The sequence below is a fragment of the Xenopus laevis genome, chromosome 4S, assembly GCF_017654675.1.
Source record: "Xenopus laevis strain J_2021 chromosome 4S, Xenopus_laevis_v10.1, whole genome shotgun sequence".
Classification (NCBI taxonomy): Eukaryota; Metazoa; Chordata; class Amphibia; order Anura; family Pipidae; genus Xenopus; species Xenopus laevis.
In genome coordinates, this window is record NC_054378.1 from 119,823,332 (window position 1) to 119,849,232 (window position 25,901).

The 25,901-nt window shown below is 39.6% G+C and overlaps 1 protein-coding gene across 1 annotated transcript; it reads left to right on the top strand.

Moving 5' to 3' along the window:
- The first annotated feature begins 463 nt into the window (after window positions 1-463).
- On the top strand, window positions 464-12,890 carry prok2.S (prokineticin 2 S homeolog). Its single transcript, NM_001097856.1, has 3 exons — window positions 464-668; window positions 9,778-9,903; window positions 12,206-12,890. Exons 1-3 carry the CDS (start codon window positions 585-587, stop codon window positions 12,329-12,331), a joined length of 336 nt encoding a protein of 111 aa, NP_001091325.1. The 5' UTR covers window positions 464-584; the 3' UTR covers window positions 12,332-12,890.
- Window positions 12,891-25,901: the final 13,011 nt, after the last annotated feature.

Below are 25,901 nucleotides of genomic sequence, written 5' to 3' on the forward strand. Positions count from 1 at the left end.
CTCTTCTAGTGCAGAGAGCGCAATTGCACTCTCTGCACTAGCGACGTGGACCCCCCGCCCATCTGGCGCTGAAGGTGAGTACCGTGAGGAGGCGGTGGCAGCAAATTGGGTAGGATCACCCCTGATTCCAATATAAAGCTGTGAAGGATATTATTATTATTAAGCACCTTCCTTTACTGCCAGGAGAAACAGCACTGCTTTTTTCCCCCTGAAATCTCAATTTTTCAGTCAGGGAGCAGATGATGGAAAGAAACAGAAAAGTAACCTTGTAAAATGGGACCAAGTGCTGCTGCTGACTCTCTGACTGAGAAGCCAATGAATGCAGCAGCCTGGGCTTATGGGCGAGGGCTGCGGAGGGAGACACTTATCTCCCTGCCTGTGATTGGCACCTCGCGCTTTTTTTCCGTGCGTATTTTTTTTTTATCGCCCTCTCCTCTGGTGAGTCATGGAGGCTGGTTTGAATGGCGACCCCGAGCTTTATAACGGGAATGCAGAGCCAAAGGCGAAGGGGGTCCAGCAGCTTTCTCCTCGGCATTACTGTCTTACGGGAAGAGTCCCGCCAGAAGCTTTGACAGCTCCTCATTATGAAGAAAGTCCAGTGCGCGCTGCTGCTCGTGGCCGCTGTGTCGCTGCTGCTGGACTCTGGGGCCGCCGCGGTTATCACTGGGGTGAGTAGTAGAACGCGCGGTGCATGAAGGGAGACCACTTTCCCGCTCTTTTAACCTCACGTGACCCTCATGCCTGCACTTTTTTGCTGCTGACCCTTTTTAGGGACTTGAGAAAGAGGGCAGCTAATTAGAAAGGCAATAATTTTCAGTGTTAGACTGGGTTTGGATTCTGCAGTGTTTGAAACACTTCTTTGTCTCCACATATTAATTGGTTCACACTGTGCCAGCTAACAGAGCAGTGGCTGATATTTCCAGTCATGAGAGCCTGTTTTTAATATATTTTTTTTAATATATATTTTTTTATAATACAGTATGGGATGCGTTATCTGGAAACACATTATCCAGAAAGCTCCGAATAACGGAAAGGCCGTCTCCCATAGACTCCATTTTACTCAAATAATCCAAATTTTTAAAAACAATTTCCTTTTTCTCTGTAATAATAAAACAGTAACTTGTACTTGATCCCAACTAAGATATAATTAATCCTTATTGGAGACAAAACCAGCCTATTGGGTTTATTTATTGTTTACATGATTTTCTAGTATCTTTAAAGGGATTCTGTCATGATTTTTCTGATGTAGTTTTTATATCTAAATTACACTGCAAATAATTCACTCTACAATATAAAATGTCATTCCTGAACCAGCAAGTGTATTTCTTTTAGTTGTAATATTGGTGTGTAGGTGCATCTCAGGTCATTTTGCCTGGTCATGTGCTTTCAGAAAGAGCCAGCACTTTAGGATGGAACTGCTTTCTGGCAGGCTGTTGTTCCTCCTACTCAATGTAACTGAATGTGTCTCAGTGGGACCTGGATTTTACTATTGAGTGTTGTTCTTAGATCTACCAGGCAGCTGTTATCTTGTGTTAGGGAGCTGCTATCTGGTTACCTTCCAATTGTTCTGCTGTTTGGCTGCTGGGGGGAAAGAGCGGGGGTGATATCACTCCAACTTGCAGTACAGCAGTAAATAGTGATTGAAGTTTATCAGAGCACAAATCACATGCCTGGGGGCAGCTGGGAAACTGACAATATATCTAGCCCCATGTCAGTTTTTAAAATTACTGAGAAATTTTGAGAAATGGATTTCAGTGCAGAATTCTGCCGGAGCAGCACTATTAACTGATGCATTTTGGAAAAAAATGTTTTTCCCATGACAGTATCCCTTTAAGGTATGAAAATCCAAATTACAGAAAAATGTATTATCCGGAAAACCCCAGGTCCCTAACAAGGGGTTCCATACCTGCATTTTACACATGGCTGCAGGTTGGGAAAAACAGTCATTTGGACTGGGTCCCTAGTGTCATGGGAGAAATGGTGATGACAGGATAAACAGTGGTTATTGCGTATCAACCATAAGATTAGTATGTAGATGTCCTACCTTCAACTATTGTCTAACTGCAGCCTGCAGAACGCCCCCCCCTCCCCCACCAAAGCCCTGATACTGTTGTTGAGATGTAGGGTTCTGCAGTTTAAAACAGCTGGAGGGTCGCCACAATATCTCTAACTCTGTCCCTTTTGTGGTATTGTCTTTGATTGTTAGAGCAGTTTCCACGGTCCCTCTCTTTTGTAAACTAACTAGGTGAACACAAACATTTTAATTGTCTTTTTTTATATGTGAACAGAAATAATTTCTCAGTGTCTGTTTTAATTCCACACCCTGGGTTGCCGCATGGCAAGTATTTTACTAGGTTGGCCATTTAAAAATGAGACATAAAGCCATTGTTATTAATAGGAGAGAAAATATTTAAAAAGTGTATGGGGGGAATAAAAACTGGCGATCCCCAGGTTTTGTAAAGCTTATAAAACAATTGTGTTGTAACCGTGACTATTATGCACAACACTCGTATAACAATCCCAGGTTTGATTCTTTAACCCTTGAATTTTCAGTTCCCCCGGAAATATCCCCAACTAACTGAGTGCACAAATAATTTCAATGATTTTATAGCCAGAAACCAGTTCTCTGTGTTTTCACTTTGTAATATATCTACTGAAAAGTTCTCTTTAGTACATACTACTATGTATATACATGTACATTATGGTTCTCAATTAGGGGCCGATTCACCAAGGGTCGAATATCGAGGGTTAATTAACCCTCGATATTCGACTGGGAATTAAAATCCTTTGAATATCGAAGTCGAAGCGTTTTAGCGCAAATAGTTCGATCGAACGAATAATCCTTAGATCGAACGATTAAATCCTTCGAAACTAACGATTCGAAGGATTTTAATCCAACGATCGAAGGATTATTCTTCGACCAAAAAAACTTAGGAAATCCTATGGGGACCTTCCCCATAGGTTAACATTGAGTTCGGTAGGTTTTAGATGGCGAACTAGGGGGTCGAAGTTTTTTCTTAAAGACACAGTACTTCGACTATCGAATAGTCGAACGATTTTTAGTTTGAATCCTTCGATTCGAAGTCGAAGGTCGAAGTAGCCTATTCGATGGTCGAAGTAGCCCAAAAAACACTTTCGAAATTCAAAGTTTTTTTACTTTGAATCCTTCACTCGAGCTTGGTGAATTGGCCCCTTAGTGTAGATGTGGCACATTATTCCAAAACATTTGGGCAGTTCTCATAGACACAGTGGCTTACTGACAAGGCGCTTCCAGAAATCATAATTCCAGAATTATTATAAGGATATTCATAACACAGGCACTTTTAAGGCAAGGTAAGGTATCTGACATCTGGAGCCACAAACTGTAGTAGCTATGTAACTATGGTTAAATCTGCAGTTTTTTATGTTCATGTCCATAGTGAGCTGTTTCAGTTAGCGTTTGTTTGGCAAAATTCATGTAATAAACCTTGAAAGTATACCAGAATTTATTAGAGAACATTTCCTTTTTATGTACAAGTACACACTCTGCCAGTTATGAACTGTTAGGATGAAGAGTGCCCTGGTCCAGAGTGTTTTGAAATATTTGGCACAGCTCGCAAGAGTTGCAGGTTTTTAGAGCCAGATGTTTGACGGCGAGGTCATTTGGGAAATTTCTCAGGAAACAAATTGCTTTTCTTTTTCCAAACACTAAGGAACATACCTGGAAGTCGCCTGGGTTTGACTGTGAAACTAGAAATCTCAGGGTTTGTGGCAATCAAGTAAATTCAGCTAATTATGTACAACTACAGTGGGGAACCTTGTAGCTACTGCAACCCTAAACATAACCACACTTTTACTAAATTAGACATCATAGGAATATTATGGCATTGAGCATTGCAGGGAGCAGTGGCATGATGGATTCGAGGCAAGATAAATGTAAGTAAATGAGTTTTAAAAGATTGTTTAAAAATAGAGAGTAGTGATGAGTAAATTTATTCGCCAGCCACGGATTTGCGGCAAAATTCCAAATTTAGCCATGTGCAAATTTTTTCGCGAGACTGCAGAAAAATTTGCCAAGGAACAAACGCCCATTGACTTTAATGCATTTGGACAAAAAAGTCTCCATAAGAAAAAACGGGCATTGATTTTAATGTATTAGGACAAAAAAAAGTCGCCATAAAAAAAATGCCCATTGACTTTATTGCGTTTAGACAAAAAAGTCTCCATAAGAAAAGACGCCCATTAATTTTAATGTCGTAGGACAAAAAAAGTCACCATCAAAAAAAACGCTCATTGACTTTATTGCATTTAGACAAAAAAGTTGCCATCCGAAAAAACACCCATTTTTGCATTTTGAGTAAAAGAAATTGTCATGGGCGTAAAAAAAAGTTGTGCGTAAAAAGGCCCATTGACTTCATTGCGTTTCACAAGTTTTTTCCTATTTGGCAAATTTCTTTGCAGTTTTGCAAATTTTTCAGCGAAACGGGACAGATTCGCTAATCATTAATAGGAAGATTATTTAATTTTCCTCTTATACTATAAACTGTCATTTGTGGCAGATTGCGACATATAATGCTGCAATTTTGGTGACTATCTACAGATCTTAGCTGACTAGTACAGGTATGGGGACTGCTATTCAGAATGCTTGGGATCTGGGGTTTTCTGGATAAAGGGTCTTTCCATAATTTGGATCTCCATGATTTTAGCCTACTAAACAATAATTTAAATAAATAAAACCCAATTGGATTGTTTTGCCTTTAATATGAATTTATTTTATATTAGTTGAGATCAAGTACAAGGTATTTTTTATCATTACAGAGGGAAAAAAATAACAATTTTATTGAAATGAAGTCTGTGGGAGATGACTTTCCCAAAATTTGGAGCTTTCTGGATAACCGGCTTCCAGATACTAAATCCCATCCTTTTATGCTAAGGGGTTCATTCAAAATGAAGGAGATTCTGTGTTTTTCTGTTTTTTCTCTATACTAATAAAACAGTAGCTTTTACTTGATCCCATCTAAGATATAATTCATTATTTTTGGAGGCAAAGCAATCCAATTGTATGTATTTTATGTTTAAATAATTTTTAGCAGGTCCCAAGTATTCTGGATAACAGGTCCAATACCTGTACTAATATTATAATTAGATAAGAGCAATTCAAATAATCTGTTTGGTGTGTTTTCTGGTCACTGCTTGTGCAGTGTATTGCTTTCTATATCATTAAATAGTAGAAATCATTTCAAGAAGAGTCCAGAATATTCAGCTATGGACCATGCAGCAATAACATAAATCACAGTTATTTCCTGAATCAAAGGAAAACACATGTTTTTATTCACCTTCATTTAAAAATAGGGATGCACTGAATCCACTATTTTGGATTCAGACGAACCCCCGAATCCTTCGCCAAAGATTTGGCCGAATACTGAACCGAATCCGAATCCTAATTTGCATATGCAAATTAGGGTGGGAAGGGGGAAACATTTTTGACTTCTTTGTTTTGTGACAAAAAGTCATGTGATTTCCCTCCCCATCCCTAATTTGCATATGCAAATTAGGCATGGGGTTCAGCCTGGCAGAAGAATTTGGCCGAATCCGAATCCTGCTGAAAAAGGCCGAATCCCGAACCGAATCCTGGATTTGGTGCATTCCTATTTAAAAATAAACGTTTTTTTAAGCATCTAAAATTCAGATCACCAACGGAACTGCCTTCAATAAATTTCAAAAAGAGTCAAATTTAACGGGTGCCTATACTTCAAATGCCTTTAGCTAAATCTCTGATAAGAATTCTAGTCTCCTCACTAAAAACGTGCCATTGATTTTATGGGTTCTCCAAGCACAGATAGCATTCTGTCTCCTGACATCACTCTGTAATATTTCCAAATACTGAAAAAATTGGTCCTTTTAGTATTTCAAGTCCTTCATCATCCAGCAGAAATAAACACACAGGATCATCTGACACCCACACAATTGTTGTACTTAAATGCATACAGGATAGAAACCTTGCTCTTCAAATTTCTTCATCCATCATGGAAATTATTCGCATAATCCAAATTAATGACATGAATTCTAGTTTACGTAACTTGTTTGGTATGCTAAGAGCTGTTTTCTATTTTCTAACAATGGGTTCTAAATAAAAAATTATTGCTACTTTGCAGCATATTTTTTCAAACATTTTGGGGCAAATGTATCAAGGGTCGAATATCGAGGGTTAATTAACCCTCGATATTCGACTGGGGAATTAAAATCCTTCGAATATCGAAGTCGAAGGATTTTGCGCAAATAGTTCGATCGAACGATCGAAGGAATAATTGTTCGTTCGAACGATTAAATCCTTCGAATCGAACGATTTGAAGGATTTTAATCCATCGATCGAAAGGTTATCCTTCGACCAAAAAAAGATAGCCAAGCCTATGGGGACCTTCCCCATAGGCTAACATTGACTTCGGTAGCTTTTAGGTGGCGAACTAGGGGGTCGAGGTTTTTTCTTAAAGAGACAGTACTTCGACTATCGAATGGTCGAACGATTTTTAGTTTGAATCGTTCGATTCAAAGTCGAAGGTCGAAGTAGCCCATTCGATGGTCGAAGTAGCCAAAAAAACAATTCGAAGTATTTTTTCTTCTATTCCTTCACTCGAACTAATGAATGGGCCCCTTTGTGTTAACTGTGTTGCTAATAGAAAATGGGCCACCAGAGGCAGTTCTGTAAGCATAGATGGCTGCCATTCTATGCAGACTATGTAAGGTACTCTAGCCCATTCCAGAGTACCCCAAAGATAGGTAACTACCATGAAAAAACATTATTAAAAATGTAAAATGCAGAGGATCAGTGCTTGGGGGGTTATTTATTAAGGTCTGATTTTTTTTCTGGTATGACTTTTAAAGTGGAAAAACACAGTTTTTGCGTAGAAAAAAAGCCTGTAATTTCTCATGATTTATTAAACCCCAATGGTGTTAAAAGTCCAAATAAAAAAGTACTCCAACTCAGACCTGCTGAGTTCATGTAGAAGTCAATGGCAGATGTCCCGTTGACATTTTGAAGATATCCTGATCTGCGCTTGGTTTCGTTCAAAAATAATAAAGATTTTGTGGTTTCATGCATCAAATCTGAAAAAGTTGCAGGTTTCGGGCATCAAATCAGAAAAAGTCACAGGTTTTGCCAAATAATCAGAGAAAAAATTGTACAATTTGGATTTTTTCACAATTTTATCTTTTCCAGCAGAAGAAATTTTAGTGAAATTTTATTGATAAATGGGGGGAAAGTCCATGCGGATTTGATTGGAAAATATTGAGACATTTCGGATTTTGATAAATAACCCCCTCATCAGTGTCTGAAAAAGATAAGAAGTTAATCACTCCCAAGCAAATGTCAGTGGATATAGTCCCAATAAAATCATCATCAAAGCAACACAATGGTTGCTAAACAAAACATAGAAAGGGGTGCACTCATTTGCAAGATTTTGGCCATATTGCAACACAATTTGTTATACTACTGGGCCTTGAAGAAGTGGGAGTAATGACTGCAGAATTAATTGAGCTATTTTTACATGTCAAAGGAAAAGCCAGTTTAGAGTATCCCAGCTTCTGAGGACAATGGTGCTGGTGGGATATATATATAAACCTTTATAAAGCTGTTACTGCCTACAGTCTTTGATGAACCTTTACATATGTATTAAGCCAACTTTGTATGCCCCCCTTTTATTTATTTTTTTGTGGGTAACTGTCATGCATAAGAATGGGAGATGTTGTACCCAATGCCTGCTCACTAAATCCATTAAATGAAAATTATGCTACCGAGCAATGTAGGTCTCTATAAATATATATTGCATAAACCAGCTCACATGTTAACAATGTATGTGCCATTGGGTAATCCTAAATAGAAAAGTGCCATTTTAAAAATGAAGGGCCTCCCCTGGGATCCTACAATTCACGGTGCACCAGGGTTGGAACAAGGGTTAAGCAGAGTAGGCCTTAGGCACAAAGCTGGGGGGGAACAGGCACGTACCTTCTTTGCTTCATAGCCCTAGTCCGGTCCCTTGTCGTCACTCTTGCAGGTGTGTGAGTGGGTGAGCGCCTATTGGTCGCTGCGTTTGGTCAGGTTGCCTAGGCTGCTTGGCCGGCCTGGCTCCGCGCTGTGGTGCACACAAAGAAATCTAACAAACCATACGTGTTAGGTCACATGAGCCAATTAATTGGCAAAGTTCTGTCTTTTGCTTCCACACTTGTTCCTGTTACAGTTAGAGCTGCAGTATTTCTGGTCAGGTGATCTCTGAGGCAGCACACAGTTCATTATAAAATATGGGCTCAATATAAAAGATGTAAAAGGGAAATATTTATATAAATATATATTCCAGTTTGGTAAGATTCTTTAAGACACCACTTAATATGATATAAACTATCTGATGCTCCGAGCCAGGTCAAGCTAGCCCTAGGCAACCCGGCCAGCCACCTCGCCCCCTCCTGCATGCATGCGCTTGTTCAGGTGGTGACATCATGTGTGTGTCTGCTTATTTGGGGGGTATCATAGAGTGCAAATGCTATTTTCAATGTGTGGACAAGGGCCCAGATTAGGGGTAAGTAGATGGAAGAGGCATGTGCCTCTTCTGCCTACCCCTAGTTCCAGACATGCTCTTGCTTAAATATTCAGTTTGGGGGTATAGTTTTTGTTTAATGCACCAGAGGCTTAAATTACATTTCCACTAGCTCATAGCCTTGATTTCAAATACAAATGGACAATATATGTTTTCTACTATCTATTCAGATGTAGATGTTGACCATTTTGTACTTGAGTCAGGCAGTTATTTTTTGTTCATCTTACTTTGCCCCAGCCCCCCCTGATTATCCATATTAACAAATCTCACATCCTTGCATTAAAAACCATTGAAAACTCACCTTTAGAAGCAGGCAGCGACAGACAGAACTTGTTAGGAGTGGAGAAAATGTATTTTTTGTAGTTACTGTGATTGTCTTGGTTCAGCCACCAGATGGCGCTGCTGGGAATGGGATGCTACAGGAGAAGTTCTATAAAGCTGGCCATAGATGCAAAGATCTGATCGTTTGAGGCCCATCTCCTGACCTGTCACCAACCATTCTGATCAAATAAAGTAGTAAAAGAACAGATCAGCCGATGTTCTGCCCCTGACAGCAATCGTACAAAAGTTATGTCAAAATAAAGCTGAAAATTGTCCGATCGGCAATACACATGATTTCTAATGGTGGCCTTGCCAGGAAGCCTGAGGTAGGCCCCCTCAGTGAGGTAACAAATGGGAGTAGTTAGATGAGATAGCAGTAGGTTACATTTGTTGGAGCTCATTGCAGGTGGTGAGAGTTAGTGGAAGGGTAGAGAGACAAGCAGCTGAGGCTCCAACAAGGAGGAAGGGGCTGGTGTCCCAGCTGTACCTCTCCCAGTTAGGAACCCAGAGAAAGTGGTAGTAGGGAACTTATGGCCAAGTGACTGCAAACGCTGACAATATAACAATATGTATATATGATTGTCAAAGTCATTCAGAGCTTGTGTAATGTTCTGTATGCTCTTTTGTTTGCAGCCCTCTTCTCAATTCTGAAAACAATAGATAATAATTAGATAAATGTGTGTTTTTGTAGATAAGGATGTAATGTGGTTACAGAAATTCCAGCATATTTTCTAAGCATTGAATGAGTTACTGCTTAAAAGTCCTGTACAGGCTCTGCATCCAAATATGTCTTCAACCAACTCTGCAATTGATTAATAGTGTAAGTAATGTTTATATCATTTGTTGTAATGTTAGAGAACATTAATATTTCTTTCGTATTTATTACCAGGCTTGTGAAAAGGATCAACAATGTGGAGGAGGCATGTGCTGTGCTGTCAGCATCTGGATACGAAGCTTACGGATGTGCACACCTCTTGGCAATGAAGGAGATGACTGCCATCCTTTAAGTCATAAGGTTAGAACACCAGAATATTGCTATAATACTGTGGGATCACTGGCAGCCATATTTACTCTAAGATGCTTACAAGTAATCCTCCCTTAGGGTCATGGGGATATTAGTAGTATTTTCTCATCCCTGTAATTTATTATATAAATCTGCCCACCCTCATTAAAAGTGAATAGGAAACTTCATGATTGTGTGTACTCTGACAAGGTCTAATCATGGGTATTCTACGATTGAGGGGGGTCAACTGTATCTTTTTTCACCCTCACTAATTAAATTAATGACAAAGTGACAAAATGTACCTGATCTCTCAATGTGAGAATGAATACTGTAATAAAAAAAAATCTGTTTCGCACAGTTATTATTTTTTTTAACAGATGTTCAGGCTGCAAACAAAACATGTCATGGCTGAGCTTTTTGCAGTAGGAAAGAAATGTTGGTTTATTGGGGTCCTCCATCCAAAAACTGTTTGTTTTTTTTGGACTGTAAAAGGAGTCAGTCTTCCTCTAGGTCTTTTTATCAGCCATTGATTAAAACTCACATTTTTCCCTTTATTTTAATAATAATATTATATTATAAACGCCTGTAAATAATCTGGCTAAATTTATTAATAATTTCAACAAAATAATGCAACAATTTTAAATTGTCACCTGAAAAATTCAAATTATTTGGATTATCGAATGAAAACCAGCGTCAGACAGCTCAAAACGTTTGACAATCATGAAAGCAAAAAACATGTTTCAATCTCAAAAACGTCAAGTTTTTTTTTCCTCTAAAAATTCAGATTTTTTTTCCCCAACTCAACCAGAAAAATTTGAGGTTTCATAAAAAAGCTCCTTAATCATCTGGGCAATCAAGGGCAATTGCACATGGGTCCCTCGGTTGCCCATGGTAAGTCTGTGCTACCAGGCAACAAACCGTCTTTAGTTGTTCCCACCATTCCCAAACGTCCGGTGTTCCCACTGACTATTCACATTACTGCTGATGGGAAAAAACTAGGGTCGTCTGTTACATTGTTTTAACAATCAGACCCAGAGACCAGAAAGTGGTAAATAAATACTGCTTGCAACTGCAATTCAATTTACAAATAAATGCAGATTTATATGGATGACAAAACTCTGGGGGAAAAGGAAGAAGTTATGGCCTAACAGGGAACAAGGTCAAGGTGCAATAATTATAAAGAGCATTTCTGCAAAACAAATAGGGGGTTGTTTACTAAAGTCTGTTTTTTCTGGTTGGAGTTTGAAAAGGGAAAACACAATTTTTTTAAAACATTTTTCGAGGTGCTAAAAGTCTGATAAGACGGCATCTCAAACCTGCCGAGGTCTTTTACAATTGTAAGATATCCTGATCTCTGCTAGGTGTCATTTGAGAAACTGAAAAAATTTTGGTTTTTTGGGAGTTTTTGGGCGTCAAATCCGAAAATTGTACAATTTGGATTTTTTCACGATTTTAGCGAGTTTCTTAAAACCACTTTGACCAAACTTCCATCCACATTTTTACTGTAATTATAAATAAAAAATCTGGTGCTGCAAAAGACTCTACAAAATAGTGAAAAAATCTAAATCATATGATTTTTTTTTTAATTTGACGCCTGAAAACTCCGGATTATCACCCAAAAACCACGAATCAAACGGATTATTGTACAAAACCCAGAGCAGATCATAATATCTTCCAATTGTAAACGGACATCTGCCATTGAGATAGAGTACTTTTTTATTGGACAGCCTAGAAGTTTATATAGTGAATAAAGTACCCCCTCTTGTAAAATATAAGGATATTATAAGTTACCGAGGAGTTTCATGAACATATAAAAACACGAGGCCGAAGGCCGAGTGTTTTTATACAGGTCATGGAACTCCGAGGTAACTTCTAATATCCTCATATTTTGCAACTGGGGGTACTTTATTTATTATAATACACAAATTTCAATGAGTCATGTGACAGAAATGACATCAGAACTCACCGTTTATAACTGATGACATCAGAACTCACCGTTTATAAGGATATAATTTACAGGATATTCATGGCTTTTGTGTATTATAAGGTTATAACACCAGAATATTGCTATAATACTATGTGATCACTGGCAGCCATATTTATTCTATTTAATCATGAAAAGTTCTCCGAAAAAAAGTTTTCCCCTTTAAAACTCCGACCAGAAAAAATCAGACTTTAATAAATAGCCCCTTGAATGTCAGTTGTAAATGTGATCAAAAAAGCACACAATTCTTTTCTCAATGAGGTTTTTACATGACTGCAAATTGTATTTATATAAATAATTATAATTGTCTTCCTTTTTTCTTTTTTTTAGATTCCATATTTTGGCAAAAGAATGCATCATACATGTCCGTGTTTTCCAAACCTCACTTGCATAAAGTTGGATGACAGCATATATAAGTGCTTACCCCTTATCAAAAACAAAGATTTTTATTTTTAGAAATCGGTAGCCGTATAAAATATAAGAAAGTTAGTTGTTTTGGGATACAGTACGTGTCACAGAGATTTGTTTAGAAAATGCTTAGCTGATGTAAATGATTTATTCAGTATTTAAATGTATTAGGTGATAGTTTTATAAATATTATAGTATTCTAAAAAGTGACAGAAAACTGCTGATCCGCAGAATGAAAATGTTTTCTACTACATTCATAAAGCACGAAGTGCAGTAAATGGCCATTATAAAGACGTATTTGTTTGCAATACGCACACATATTTACAATTACATTTTTGGCATTTTAAATGTAAATGTTTGTGCATTTCGCAAACAGTAACATTATTTTTTGCAAAATGTGAAAATGGAAAGCTACAGAGTAATATAAAGATGATACGACAGCTTTGTGATTGCTAACAGGGGCTGTACTGCTTCAATTGCAAAATTCATTAATTGTTATTTAAATACCTCAGGGTCTTTGAATGTGGAACATATTGTTTCAGCTCAGTGAGGAAGCATCAATTAGAATCACACTGCTGCTTTTGAGAAATAAAAATTCCATTCTTTATATTATAATCTTAAAAGTATACTAATAACTACACCAACGGCAGTTTTGGAACCGTCACATATAGAGGCCTATTTATCAAAGTTCGAATTCATGTGAAGTATTTTTAATTTGAATATACTCACAATTTGAATGTCTAATATTCGATCGAATGGTTCTGACCTGAAAATTCAAATCGTATTTGTATTCGTACGAATAGAGTTTTTCTCCCGAAAAAAAACTTGAATGTAAAGGTGGCCATACATGGGCCTATAAAAGCTGCAGACAGACCGTGTCGGCAGCTTATTGGCCCGTGTATGGGGCCCCCCGACGGGCTTCACTGATCGAGATCTGGCCGAAAGTCGGCCAGATCTCGATCGGATAGGACAAAAAAATCCCGTCGGATTGCGGCCGCATCTATTCGTTGATGCGGACCTGCGATCCGACCGCCCGTTAGGCATCGTTAGGATCCGATAGTTGGGACCTAGGGCCCACGATCAGATCAGCCCGATATTGCCCACCTCAAGGTGGGCATATTGGAGGGAGATCCGCTTGTTTGGCGACATCGCCAAACGAGCGGCTCTCTCCATGTATGGCCACCTTTAGGAAGGCTATTAACATCTCCAAATGCCTCAATGGACCTGCCTTTGACTTGTAAATTAACTCAGCAGGTTTTAGGTGGCGAATATTCGAATTAGGACTGTTTCCATGGTCGAGGTGCGATAAATCTCACATTCTAATTTAGATTCAAATAGGGGGATTCAAATTCAAATGTCTGAAATTTGACACTCGAAAATTTGATTTTAATATTCGACCCTTGATTAATCAGCCCCATAATTACTTGACCTGTGCTGTTATTTTTTGCAAACGTTCTGTGTCTTTGAAATATGAATACAATGGGATGGACCCTTTTATTTCTTGTGTGAGTTCACTATTGACTTCATGTACTGTATGTATTAAGCATGTAAGGAATTAAGGGTTTGCTACAGGATGCAGCAGAATCCCAGCACGATTTGGAGTACAGACCCAAATCCAAACCAGTCAAATGATGTAAGGGAAAGGTGTACTGTGTACGGAAAGGTGCAAATAACAAGTGCAAACCAACATGTTTTTAGCACTTTGTACCTTGCCCTATGACAAGTGCTCACAGGCACAGGTCTTCCGAATGAGGCACAAAAATCTGCAACTCTCGTTTGCTGTATGTAGTAGCAATATATTTATGAGGGGTGATCTGGTGGCCTCATTGTTTGCAGGACACAGCAGGACCATGTAGTTACCACCTGCCTTTGGCTTTGCTGCACCCACAGTGCTGTGCTTTACACCCTGTGCCAAATTGACACAAACTACATGCTGCACAAATCCCATGGGAGCAAAGGGTTCTATGGGTTGGTCCTAAGCAGCACACTTAAAAGAGAACCAAACCCTTAATTATAAAAACCCCTACCCCCCACCCTATATAGAGTCCCCTCCCTGCTCCCTCCCAGCCTAGCTGTTACCTTTGGTAAATGCCCCTAACTCTTTACTTACATCTCTTTGCAGATTCAGCACAGCTGAGCTCACGGGCGCCATCGTCTGGCTCTTCGATAATGTTCGGGTCTTCTTCTCGCACTTCAGCAATTTCCGTTAATTTCGGCGCATGCGCAGTTGTCAAAAACCTGATGACTACTCCAACTGCCGATACAGCACTTACTTCCCGAAGAAGACCAAAGAGAAGAAGATGGTGCCCTTAAGCTCCGCTGCACTGAATCTGCATAGAGAAATAAGTAATGAGTTAGGGGTATTTACCGAAGGTAACAGCTAGGCTGGGGAGGAGCAGGGAGGGGGGTCTATGTAGAGTAGGGGGGGGTTAGGGGTTTTTATAATTAAGGGTTTGGTTCTCCTTTAAGACAGTTGGATACGTATATAAATGAGGCCCAGCAACAGTATTTTGTCAGATTATACAAATTATTAAAAAAATGTTATATGCAATTTAGGGTTAGGTATCAGCCAAATCTCTTACTGAGGATTCTGATTCAGTACATCCCAATATTTTTAACTTACAGAGCCAACAGTTTCTCCCTGCAGCCCAGGAGGGTAGGGAGAAATAATGTTTGGAAAAAACAGACAACCAGTAAGGAAACATTTCGTAACCAATACTGCCTTTGATTTGTATATATCGGTCTACTTTACCAAAACGCATACACGCCCCCAGAAATATCATAAATATTTTAAAAAGTCAAAAGTAGCATATTTATTATGGTACAACCTATGTTTAAATATTAACATATCAGCACATAAAGTTCTATTTGCTCACATGCACCTGCAATTTATTATTTTTAATTCATAATTCATGGATCTATCCTCAGAATAATTAAACGCAATCAAATAATTAAAAATGGATGCTGCTCTGTTAAAGTAAACCTCAAGCACACTACAGACTCTGGCGTGATTTCGTGTGGACTGGCTTTAGTGAAATCAGATCTGGGTGTAGAGATCTATGTTGTACAGATACTTGAATCCACTCACTATAAAAGTTGGAAATGTGTTCTATTTAGCAAGTATTCTGACTGTGCCATTAAAAATAAGTATAAAACCTACATAGACGTTACATCTGGTTGCACAAATTGTTTATTGTGCAAGAGGCATTAGTAAGGCATTTTTATGTTACTATTGAGCCTTAGCCCTTCTTCATTTAGAAATGGCTAAAACTATATTCAAGGGGCAGTAGACCCTTACATTACCTTTTAGTATGATGTAGACAATCAACAATTAGGGGCAGATTTATGAAGGGTCATAGTGAATTCGAGGGAATTTTCGAAGTTAAAAAATTCGAAGTAATTTTTTGAATTCTTCGACCAGGATACTACGAATTTGAATTTACTTCGACTTCCATTCTAAGTAAAAATCGTTCGACTATTCGACCATTCGATAATCAAAGTACTGTCTCTTTAAAAAAAACTTTGACTTCAATACTTCGCCAACTTAAACCTGCCGAAGTGCTATGTTAGCCTATGGGGACCTTGTTAGGAATTCAAATGGGCAGCACTCCGATTAAAAGAAAAGCCTTTATTTTTCACATGCAGGGCAAAAACGACAGAGCAACGTTTCAAGCCCCCCTGGCCTACCTGTCCCGCTGGGCAAATGCCCCTAACTTGTTACTTACCCCTCTGCGCAGGTCCAGTCCACTGAGTTCACAGACACCATCTTCTTCCAAGCGATCTTCTTCCTGCTTTGACCGGCGCATGCACAGTAGGAGCATTTCGCCGGTACGGATCTACTGCGCATGCGCCAAAAGTCAGAAAACTTTGTGACTTTTGGCGCATGCGCAGTAGAGCCGTACCGGCAAAATCCTCCTACTGAGCATGCACCAAAACGCCGATCAAAGCAGGAAGAAGATTGCGTGGAAGAAGATGGCGTCTGTGAACTCCGTGGACTGGACCTGCGTAGAGGGGTAAGTAACAAGTTAGGGGCATTTGCCCAGCGGGACAGGTAGGCCAGGGGGGAGAAGCAACACAGGGGAGGGGGAAGGGTTTTTGCGCCCAGGGGGTTTCCTTCTCCTTTAATAACAGTGTTAAGAAAATTGCTGCTGCCTACTTGCTGTTATTGTGAATTCCAAGACAAAAAAAACAAGATTTAAATACTTTTTGAAGTGAAGTTTATTTTGCTTGACTAACATCATAAAATATGATTTGGAATTATTTCTTAAGGTGACAGGACCCCTTTAACACAAGTTTAGTGTTAAAAGTACTGTTTGTTTATGCAAGAAAATCATCAAAAATAATTTTTTTGTCAAAAAGTTGAAGGAAATAGTTTTGCTAATTTATATATTTCTATATTTGACTAATGCCAGCAAAATGACATTATGGGGCACATTTACTATGGGTCGAATATCGAGGGCTAATTAACCCTCGATATTTGACCATCGAAGTTATTCAAAGGATAAAAAGGATTTTAATCCATCGATTGAACGATTTTCCTTCGATCAGAAATTGCTAGGAAAGCCTATGGGGACCTTCCCCATAGGCTAACATTGGTGCTCGGTAGGTTTTAGGTGATGAAGTAGGTGGATCGAAGTTTTTTTTAAAGAGAAAGTACTTCGACTATCGAATGGTCGAATAGTTGAAGTCATAGTCGAAGGTCAAAGTAGCCAATTCGATGGTCGAAGTAGCCAAAAAAATACTTTGAAATTCGAAGTATTTTTCATTCTAATCCTTCACTCAAGCTAAGTAAATGTGCAACTTAAACTCCAAAAAAAAAACTTGCACCAACTTCAGCTTGACAGAAGTTGTAATGTAGATGCGTATGAAGAATTTTGTTACTCCAAATTCAGTGACATGGTGTCCTGGAACAACAATAACCCTAACGTGAACAAAACTGCCTTGTCACAAAATGTTTTGTGAATTTGACATTCTTTTAACTGTAATTTAATTCCAATAATGGGCCAGATTCAATTCAGTGAGAAAAAGGACGAGATTCAATTTCAGATGCAATTCAATTCAGAAAAACGTATCTCACTGTTAAAACCAAGTATAGCATGTTGGGAAAAAAAATTGGAACTGGAATTCACCTTGAATTGAATCTCAGCCATGAATTTTCACACAATAAACCATGAGACTATGGGGGTTATTTATCAAGGTCTGAATTTATCTCAGTATTTCTAAAATCTAAAAACAGAATTCCGGAATGGACCTTATTTATGAAGGAAAAAAGCCAGAGAAAATAGGGTCAGGCAAACTTTAGAGCTTTCCCCGAAAACTCCCAATTGCGCAAAAACTACGATGTTTTCAGAGTTTTTTGCGCAGAAACCCCGAAATCAACGGATATTGTTACAGACATTAGCGTAGACACTGGAACCTTCCCCATTGACTTATACGGGACCTCGAGTTTTTAGACCATCGGAAATTTGTCGTTTTATTTTTTTGCTACGAAAACTACAAATTATTCGATGTTCGGATATTTGGACCTTGATAAATAACCCACTTTATCTCACTGAATTGAATCTGGTCCAGTGTTTCTTACTTCAATTTCAATTTACCCCATTTAGGTTAGTTCTCCCCAGAGAAACCAAAATATGCAAAATGTATCATCTGTCTCCAACAATATTAGCCCCTGTGCCTCACATTGATAAGCTGGTATATGGGCACTCAGAAGTCACCCATTATGTTTTTCTTTGCAAGCTTAAAAGGGTGATTCACTCTGAAGATAACTTTTAGTATGTTATAGAATAGCTTATTCTAAGCAACTTTTCAATTGGCCTTCATTGTTTATAGTTTTTGAATAATTTTTCTTCTCCTGCCTCTTGTTTTTCAAAAACAAATGCTCTGTAAGACTACAAATTTATTGTTATTGCTACTTTTTATTACTCATCTTTCTAGGACTCTCTTATTCATATTCCAGTCTCTTATTCAAATCAATGCATGGTTGCTAAGGTAATTTGGATCCTTGCAACTGGGTTGATGAAACTGGAGAGCTGCTGAATAAAAAGAAAAATAATTCAAAAACCACAAATAATAAAAAATGAAAACCAAATGCAAATTGTCTCAGAATATCACTCTCTACATCATACTAAACATTCATTGAAAAGCGAACAAACCCTTTAAATAGATTTTTTGACCGTTGGCAAGTTATTTGGTGGTAGGAAACAAACTCACTAAATGCAAATGTTAAAAAACTATTTAAAATCTAAAGTAACTGTATTTCTAGATCATGAATGGCTTATAAAATGTGATGCACACCAATGGGAACAATATTTATGTACTCATTTTTGTTTAATGGGTAGTGAAAACACAATATTAATCTGTGCTGCTGTGTATATTGTCATTGTACATGCTGTATTTATATCACGGTGTAATAATTCTGTATCAGAATAACATTGTCGCTCAATTATTTTTTTTTGAATATTAGAATCCTATTTTGTCACAAGAGTCACTCTTTATTTTTTCATACTATAATGCTTTATTATCTTTTGCGTACAGAGAAGCAAACCTGTTAAAGGTCCTCCTTATGAAAAATACAACTTTCACAGAATATGTGACAAAGCAAAAAGATAAAGGTCCCAAAAACATCTTTTCACTCCTGTTTTAAGTACATATTTATGGGGTGTACATTTCTACTGAATAAATATGGTGTCCTGAAAAGCAGTGAGAATTTTTAATGGAAAGTTAAATCAGGTCAAAAGCATTTAAGTGGATCTGAAGCTGGGCCCCTGCAAAAAAAAATCTTCAAAGGGGCCAAGTGCACTCAGATCCCCATCCACCTGCCCACTTCATGCCTCTGCCTATTCCTAAACTCCCAAAATACCCAAACTCCACCCACTCCCCACCCAGACTCCGCCAACTATCTGCCCCATGCCCTGCTTCCCCACCACAGGTAAAAGAGCAGCTGGGAAATTCCTCTCTTGGCAGTGCCTCCACCTAATGTGATCCGGGAATACACCTGCGGGTGGCCCCATTAAGAAAACAGTAATACACATACAGTGCTGTATAACAATATCAACTTTATACAAGATTAAAGGCAAAGTATACATTTAGTTTAATTACATGCATTCATATAGCATGACCCACTACCCTGGGGAACCTGTGACAATCGCATCTTGGCATCTCCCGCATTACTCCTTTGTACTACTCCTTGAGTACCTGTCACGAACGCCGCCCGGAGCAGTTCCAGGAGCTCCGGGCGGCGCGTCTATCCCTTCCGGCGTCGCTCCCAAAATGGCGGCGCCCATGGCCGCCACGTGGGTAGCGGCGCAGACACGCCAGCGCATCGACGCCAGCGTCAGGACGTCGGTGACGTCACTATAGCGCCAAATTCAAACATAAAAACGCTACCCAGATGCCAGAATGGCGCCCAAGTATAGGAAACATTGCCTATGTGTATCCTGGGTTCCCTGACATTGATATTGCTGTATTCCTGTTCCTGATTGTTATCCTGACCCTTTGCCTGGACTTTGGACTTTGCTGTTATCTGCCTGCCCGTGAACTCTTGCCTGAATTCTGACTACTCTTTGGATTAACCCTTTGGACACCGCGACCCTGCTCCCTCAAGAGGGCTTCCTCCTCGATCCTGACTACCTCCCTGGAGGGAGCTCCCGGCTCCCTGACAGTACCATTGTTCCCAGGTAGCTGCCTAAACACCTTTCCCACTGGACAAGGTACTTGCTCTCACGTGGCAGGCAGACACAAAGCCTGTATCACACACACAGGAGACACACTGGATCCTTTTCTCTACCCTCCCACAGGCAGACTCACCTGGGGGCTCACACTGTTCTGGAACAGGCATCCACGTGATTACATACTCAAAGGCTCCAAGCTCTCCTAGCTGAGCACACAACTTGCTTTATCTTCTGCAGCTCAACTATAGCTCCCAGCACTGTCCATAGCGCAAGCACACAAAGTCCAGTTTTGCATTTAGGAGCTTTAGACCCTCCTGGTCTAGCTCCCAGGCTTGGGGCTGCCGCACCCCAGCCATCCAGGGGCTCCTGCCCCTACATCTTTGCAGTAGTCTTTGTCCACCCTCTCTCAGTGAAAGTGAAAGCAGGAATGGCTGTGAGATGGCACTCCTATATATCCAAAGGTGATGCAGCAGCGACACCTTGTGACATTCTCCGGTATCTGCCAGACATGCTGCACAGGGACAAGGACTCCAGCCCCTCTCAAGACTCTATAAGACCCTGTAGCTGCACAGGCAGGGGATTTCCATGTGGTTCAGAACGTAGGGGAATTAACCGTACGGGTCCCTACAAAAATATATTAACTCATTTAGGCACAGCCTTAATGTTAATTCCATAAAAACAGCAGCTTGTTTATATAAACTATAGTAGTAGTTATCTGTTATCTACTGTGTATCCTGTGCTTGAATGGCTGCCTCATGGCTACACAGCAGCTTGTTTATATAAACTATAGTATTACTTATCTGTTATCTACTGTGTATCCTGTGCTTGAATGGCTGCCCCTATGGCTACACAGCAGCTTATTTATATAAACTATAGTAGTACTTATCTGTTATCTACTGTGTATCCTGTGCTTGAATGGCTGCCCCCATGGCTACACAGCAGCTTCTTTATATAAACTATAGTAGTACTTATCTGTTATCTACTGTGTACCCTGTGCTTGAATGGCTGCCCCCATGGCTACACAGCAGCTTGTTTATATATACTATAGTAGTACTTATCTGTTATCTACTGTGTATCCTGTGCTTGAATGGCTGCCCCCATGGCTACACAGCAGCTTGTTTATATAAACTATAGTAGTACTTATCTGTTATCTACTGTGTATCCTGTGCTTGAATGGCTGCCCCCATGGCTACACAGCAGCTTGTTTATATAAACTATAGTAGTACTTATCTGTTATCTACTGTGTATCCTGTGCTTGAATGGCTTCCCCCATGGCTACACAGCAGCTTGTTTTTATAAACTTATAGTAGAGTTTCTGAAGCAAAAACAGTTTTACCAGTGCAGGGCAACAGTAAATTATATTATCATTCCTTTAAAACACTTTCATTTTTTCGGTGTTACTGTATCTTTAATAAGCAGCAAAAAACCTTTTAGAAAGTAAGCACATTAGTACTAAAAAAAGGTCTCATTTACTGCAGTAGCACAAAGCACACAATGTAGATGCAAATTGTTTTTTTCACGAAATCTGCATGCCATTCAGTAAGGGAAAAAAGGTGCACCAATTTGCTAGGGAAACCTAGAATTACCACTTGCTCAAGAAGTGAATAACTGTCATATTGGCTCTCACTGGCACAAGTCGGCATACGTATAAATTCTCAGGCCCTTTCCTTATAATTAATATTTCTTAATTAAATATTTTCTTTATCTATCTATATCTTCTGCCCGTACTTTATTACATACCCCATAATCTTTTTATTGCAGCCTTTTCCTCTTCTCCCTCTGGTGTTCTCTGTGAGCTCCATACCATTTTCACAGGAGTGTAATTGGGGTCCTGCACCATTCCTATAATGTGATGGCACTACCCCATCCTACAAACGTTGAACAAGATCTGTTTCACAAACATGCGAAAATTGGGAATTAGTTGTAGGGCCCCCAGCACTGGGATCTGCCTATGTCTGTTGTGAAGCCCCAGAATCTGTAGAAGAGACAGGGATGATGGGTATTTGGAGAACTCTGTAACTCAGCATTTATCTGCAAATAATGAAAGCACAGATTTCCTATTACAAAATATTTTAGAGTTATAAAAGTATGTGTTTTTTCCTTAGCTATTGATAGATATGACTTCTGTCTACTACTGTCTGATAAACTGCTCACCATATGGTAACATGAACAATCCAACCCACACACACAGGACACAGGAGGGGAAAATAGCTGTTGTGCTTACATGAAAGGAATGGAGTTAGATATAATATTTGGTGAAATATTTGTATGGACTGAAAAAAAAGACATATAAAAACCAACTCTTAACAAGATTGACCCGGGCTGCCTCCATAATCGTAAGAACGATAAGAATTATGGGGGCAGATTTACTGAAGGGTGAAAAAATTTGCCAGAAAGCTCATCCGCAGGGACATTGGCAATTTACTAACAGGCGTAGACAACAATTCTCTAGCTAAAGAGACTGTCGCTAGCGCAGTTTCGTGCCCTATCACCAGGTGTATTTTTGCGAACAAACGTTACTCCACAATTTCACTAAAGTGCGAATTTTCCATTGTGTTACCCCTTTTTGCCAGAGTTTCCTTTGCCACCTTAGACCTGGTGAACTGATAAGATGAAGCTACATCCTCCTCAGTCTTACTGTATGTCAGTGACATCATATCCTGTAAGCCGAAAAGTCATAAAAAAAGAAAAACGCTGCAGTTTTTTCATATTTTAAAGCCAGATTGCCTTCAAACGTCCTAGCTATTAAAGATTTTTGTGTTAAAGGGATACAGTCATGGGAAAAAAATTTTTTTTAAAATTAAACAGTTAATAGTGCTGCTCCAGCAGAATTCTGCACTGAAATCCATTTCTCAAAAGAGCAAACAGATTTTTTTATATTCAATTTTGAAATCTGACATGGGGCTAGACATATTGTTAATTTCCCAGCTGTCCCAAGTCATGTGACTTGTGCTCTGATAAACTTCAATCACTCTTTACTGCTGTACTGCAATGTGGAGTGATATCACCCTCTCCCTTCCCCCCCCCCCCAAGCAGCCAAACAAATGAACAATGGGAAGGTAACCAGATAGCAGCTCCCTAACACAAGATAACAGCTGCCTGGTAGATCTAAGAACAACACTCAATAGCAAAAACCCATGTCCCACTGAGACACATTTAGTTACATTGAGAAGGAAAAACAGCAGCCTGCCAGAAAGCATTTCTCTCCTAAAGTGCAGGCACAAGTCACATGACCAGGGGCAGCTGGGAAATTGACAAAATGTCTAGCCCCATGTCAGATTTCAAAATTGAATTTAAAAAAATCTGTTTGCTCTTTTGAGAGCTCTTTTGAAATCTGTTTGCTCTTTTGAGATTTCAGTGCAGAATTCTGAGGGAGTATCACTATTAACTGATGCGTTTTGAAAAAAAACATGTTTTCCGATGACAGGATCCCTTTAACATTTTTTTCCCAACATTTGTTTTAGGGTGGGATCATGTCTAGGGCATTAGAGGATCTTTTCTGTCTTTATTTTCCTTGGACATTTATAATAATAAGCATCTGCACCAACATCTCTAATAAAGAGCAAATGAATTAACGCTAGTGTTCAGCCGCTGAGACGCAACTTCGCATTTTAGTGACTTTGTGTAGTGGTAACGAATTTGCAACTGACAAATTGACGCAAAGTGTGATGGATCGTTCGCTGGCGTAAATTTGCCCTTTAGTGAATTTGCCCCTAAGGTCTTAAGTTGTATAATGTTGCTTTGCATGTGTGTAATGTGTAACAGCTGCCAACCAATCACAGCTAGAGGCTTAAGGCATCAAATGCAGGCCATAACAATAATACAGACAACTGTTTGTTTCAGAAATTCTGAATTTAAATGGAATATAAAAGTGAAGGATGTTACAAACCCTCACCCCAGACATATGGTATGTGTGCAAGATATCATCAATTTTGTGGCATTCTAAGTTCAAACATGGAGCCCTTGTGTGTATAAGACCCAAATAGGATTTGTCGTAGAATCTAGACCGGGAGTCGACAACCTTTTTTACTGTGAGTCACATTCAGATGTAACTCCTGGGAGTTGCAAAATAAAGCTTGTGATTGGCCATTTGATATCCCTTTGTGGACTGGCAGCCTACAACAGACTCTGGGGGTCATTTATCAACACTGGGCAATTTTGCCCATCGGCAGTAACCCAAGGCAACCAATCAAATTGCCGCATTCGTTGTTCTACTTGCAGCTGATTTCAAAAAGCTAATCCATGATTGGTTGCTATAGGTAACTGCCCATGGGCAAATTTGCCCAGTGTTGATAAATGAGCCCCTCTGTTTGGCAGTACCCTTGGTTTTTATACAACCAAAACTTGCCAGGCATTAAAAAATAATCTCCTGCTATAAGGTAACTGGGAGCAACATCCACTGGGTTAGTGAGCAACATGTTGTTCATAAGCCAGTGGTTGGGGTTAACTGACAGGGTTGGATTGGACTTTGGGGGGCCCACCGTGTTCCAAACCTCTGGGGGCCCCCCTGTTCACATGCACGAACTATGGGCCCCCATGCACATGCGCGAATAGTGGCAAGCATGCACAAAATCCAGTGTGTTGCGCTTGCGCAAAGTCCGACGCGGTTGTTTTTTTGGGGGGCCCGGCAGATAGGGGGAGGGGATCTGGGCCGGCAGAGACCCATGAGGGCCAGGGCCCACTGGGTTTTTTCCAGTGTCCCGTCAGCCCAGTCCGACCCTGATCACTGATTTAGACAATGTAACTATCAGAAATACCTAGGATTTTTTTTTTACTCTGGACTGGACCATAATCTCTCGAAATGAACTATGGAGCAGATTCACTAAAGGGCGAATTGTCACCACCGTCAGCTTCACACACATCGCACCACTTCACCAGGCGCAAATTCGCTACCGCTAATTCACTAATATGCGAAGTTTTGCCCTGGGCGCCAAATGCTGGCGACTTTTCGCTAGCTTTACTTCGGCAGTGCGAGCATACCATAGCGAAGATGCACTTGTGTTCCTTGGTGCCTAGCGAAAATTCACTAGTGATCTTGTGCTTAGGTCAATTTGCATAGGGCGGTTAGTTGTATGGACGTCTTTATTATAAATGTTGGTGCAAATGCTTGAAGTTACCACTTTTTATTACAAATGTCCAGGGAACCTTAATAAAGAGAAGAGAGTTAATATAATTTATGATGTAAGTGACAGAAGATTTAGGAAGATCTAGCTGCTTTTTTTAGCACTTTGCCTGGTCTGAGGTGGCAAAGTCAAATCTTTTTTGTTATTAATAACATTGGGATCCACCATCACTTTTACCTGCTGGGCCAGTAAAATACCGGCTAGGTGGCAACCCTTCCATACACTGAAGTGGGGTATTGTTAAGTCACAGGTGGGAAGGGTAGCAAGGGCTGCAGAAAGAGCTCGGCCCACACCCGTTCTCGACCCAAATATTTTGTGCAAACCTGTAGCTGTCTGACTCATTGTTACACCCATGGGTCCTGTGGGCTTTGAACTGGCCCGCGCATCACCAACACTTTCCCCCTTTCGCCCCTCACCAAATGTGGCAACCGGAACTCCTGAAACTGATCGTTTATGTGCCAAATTGTCATCATCAAGGGTTGCGTATTTCTCCATCCTTAGCTATTTTATTGTAGTAAATAATATATGTTGGACAAAGGGTTTGGAAGCTATAAAGTTTATTACACAGGTAAAAAACCAACAAGTCTTGCGTTATACTACATGTTCAACTCATACCAACAGCCATCTCCATTCTAACAGCATTTTCTAGAGAAGCGCTAGTCTGGAAAATGATTGGAAAAAAATAGACAAAAATCCAGATTATTCGTATTATACAAATCTGGGTCAGTTTAAAAAAATGGTAATAAATATTTTGTAGAAAAATGCAGGGCGTGGTCTCATAAGAACAATGCATAAAAGTAGATTTAGCTCTTGTCGGGTAAC